Source organism: Artibeus jamaicensis, unplaced genomic scaffold (assembly GCF_021234435.1).
Source record: "Artibeus jamaicensis isolate MK-2021 breed Jamaican fruit bat unplaced genomic scaffold, CSHL_Jam_final contig_69, whole genome shotgun sequence".
In the NCBI taxonomy this organism is placed as follows: domain Eukaryota; kingdom Metazoa; phylum Chordata; class Mammalia; order Chiroptera; family Phyllostomidae; genus Artibeus; species Artibeus jamaicensis.
Genome location: NW_026521927.1, coordinates 417401 through 419099, shown reverse-complemented (window position 1 = coordinate 419099; position 1699 = coordinate 417401). Strand labels below are relative to the sequence as shown.

At 39.6% G+C, this 1699-nt stretch overlaps 1 protein-coding gene across 1 annotated transcript; it reads left to right on the top strand.

Moving 5' to 3' along the window:
* Positions 1-346: 346 nt before the first annotated feature.
* Positions 347-1300, top strand: LOC119055742 (olfactory receptor 51V1-like). The gene has a single exon (XM_037154014.2). The coding sequence runs from the start codon at positions 353-355 to the stop codon at positions 1298-1300; it is 948 nt and encodes a 315-aa protein (XP_037009909.2). The 5' UTR covers positions 347-352.
* Positions 1301-1699: the final 399 nt, after the last annotated feature.

Here is a 1699-nt window from a genome sequence, read left to right as displayed (position 1 = left end):
CACACATTATCTTCCTCTAGAAATAAATAGACATTCCCAGAAGCCCAGCCCCAAATCTAAATCCCACATGCACATTGAGATTATTGTTTCTGCATAAAACTCCTTATTCTCCAGGCTTTTTTCTACTGCTTGTCACCAGAAGTGGAAAAATGTGTATCTAAAGAAGGTATTTTTACCCTAAAAGATAAAGAATCAGGTCTCTATTTTTCCGGGTTTATAAAACTAAAGGAAATTTTATTTTATTTTATATTATTTGTTTTATTTTCAAAATCATACAAACATTACTAGAAATTAGAGAATCATAAAGCAATCTAATTTGCCACATCTCTCAAAATATTTCAGTTCTCTCTTAATGTCTGCTATCTTCATCTCAAAACACAATAGTTCTAGATTTGTTCTCACTGGTTTCCCTGGCCTAGAAGTCAACTATCTCTGGTTCTCCATCCCTTTTTCCATCATCTATGCTGTGGTTCTCTCAGGGAACTGCCTGGTGCTGCATGTGATCCGGACCGAGCCAAGTCTACACCAGCCTATGTTCTACCTGCTGGCCTTGCTGGCCCTCACTGACCTGGGCATGGGGCTGTCCACAGTGCACACGGTGCTCGGGAGCTTGTGGGGGTTTGTTCAAGAGATCAGCCTGGATGCCTGCATTGCCCAGTCCTATTTTATCCACGGTTTGTCCTTTATGGAGTCCTCTGTCCTCCTAGCTATGGCTTTTGATCGCTACATTGCCATTTGCCACCCATTGCGCTACTCCTCCATCCTGACTAATGACAAAATCATGAAAATTGGGGTGGCAATCTTATGTAGAAGTACTTTACTCATACCTCCAGTCATCATTCGCCTAAAGTTCTTAAATTATTGCCGTCCTCACATCCTTTCTCACTCTTTCTGCTTGCACCAAGACTTAATTCGAATGGCCTGCTCAGATATCCGCTTCAACAGCATCTATGGTCTGGCCCTGGTGATCAGCAACCTGCTCTTGGACTCAGTGCTCATACTTGTGTCCTATGTCATGATCTTGCATGCAGTCCTTGCTATTGCATCACAGGAGGAGAGACTCAAGTCCTTGCAGACCTGTGTATCACACATCTGTGCTGTTTCCGTTTTCTACATCCCAATTATTGGTTTGACTATGGTGCATCGCTTTGGGAAGCACCTCTCACCTTTGGTTCATGTGTTCATGGGCAACATCTATATCCTTTTCCCTCCCTTGATGAACCCCATTATTTACAGCATCAAGACCCAGCAAATACGAAGGAGAATCCAGAGACTGTTTTACTTGAAAGAAATGTGTTGAGATCAAACGTGCATATATTTGAAAGTCAACAAGTGAAGATCAAAAGGGTAAGAATCAGTGTATAAATAAAAATAAATTTAATGACTTCTATTTGGACAAAGTTTTCTATGTTGCAAATACTTTCACTTTTTTCTGCAGCCGTCATAATTCAGTGACATTGGCATGGGTTATATTGTAATCAATTGTATAAATCATTATATACATATATGTATATAGTAAGCTGAGAATCATATTCATGTATCAGGCATGTTGTGCTATGGCCACTTGAGTGAGGATAGTTTTGGATTCATTCAATATGGAAAATGTAAATTTTACACGTTAATGTCTTTCAGGTAATTACTACAGTATCAGTGATTATCTTAGTCCATTTTTACTACTCTAGGCAACATCCTTGTTTAT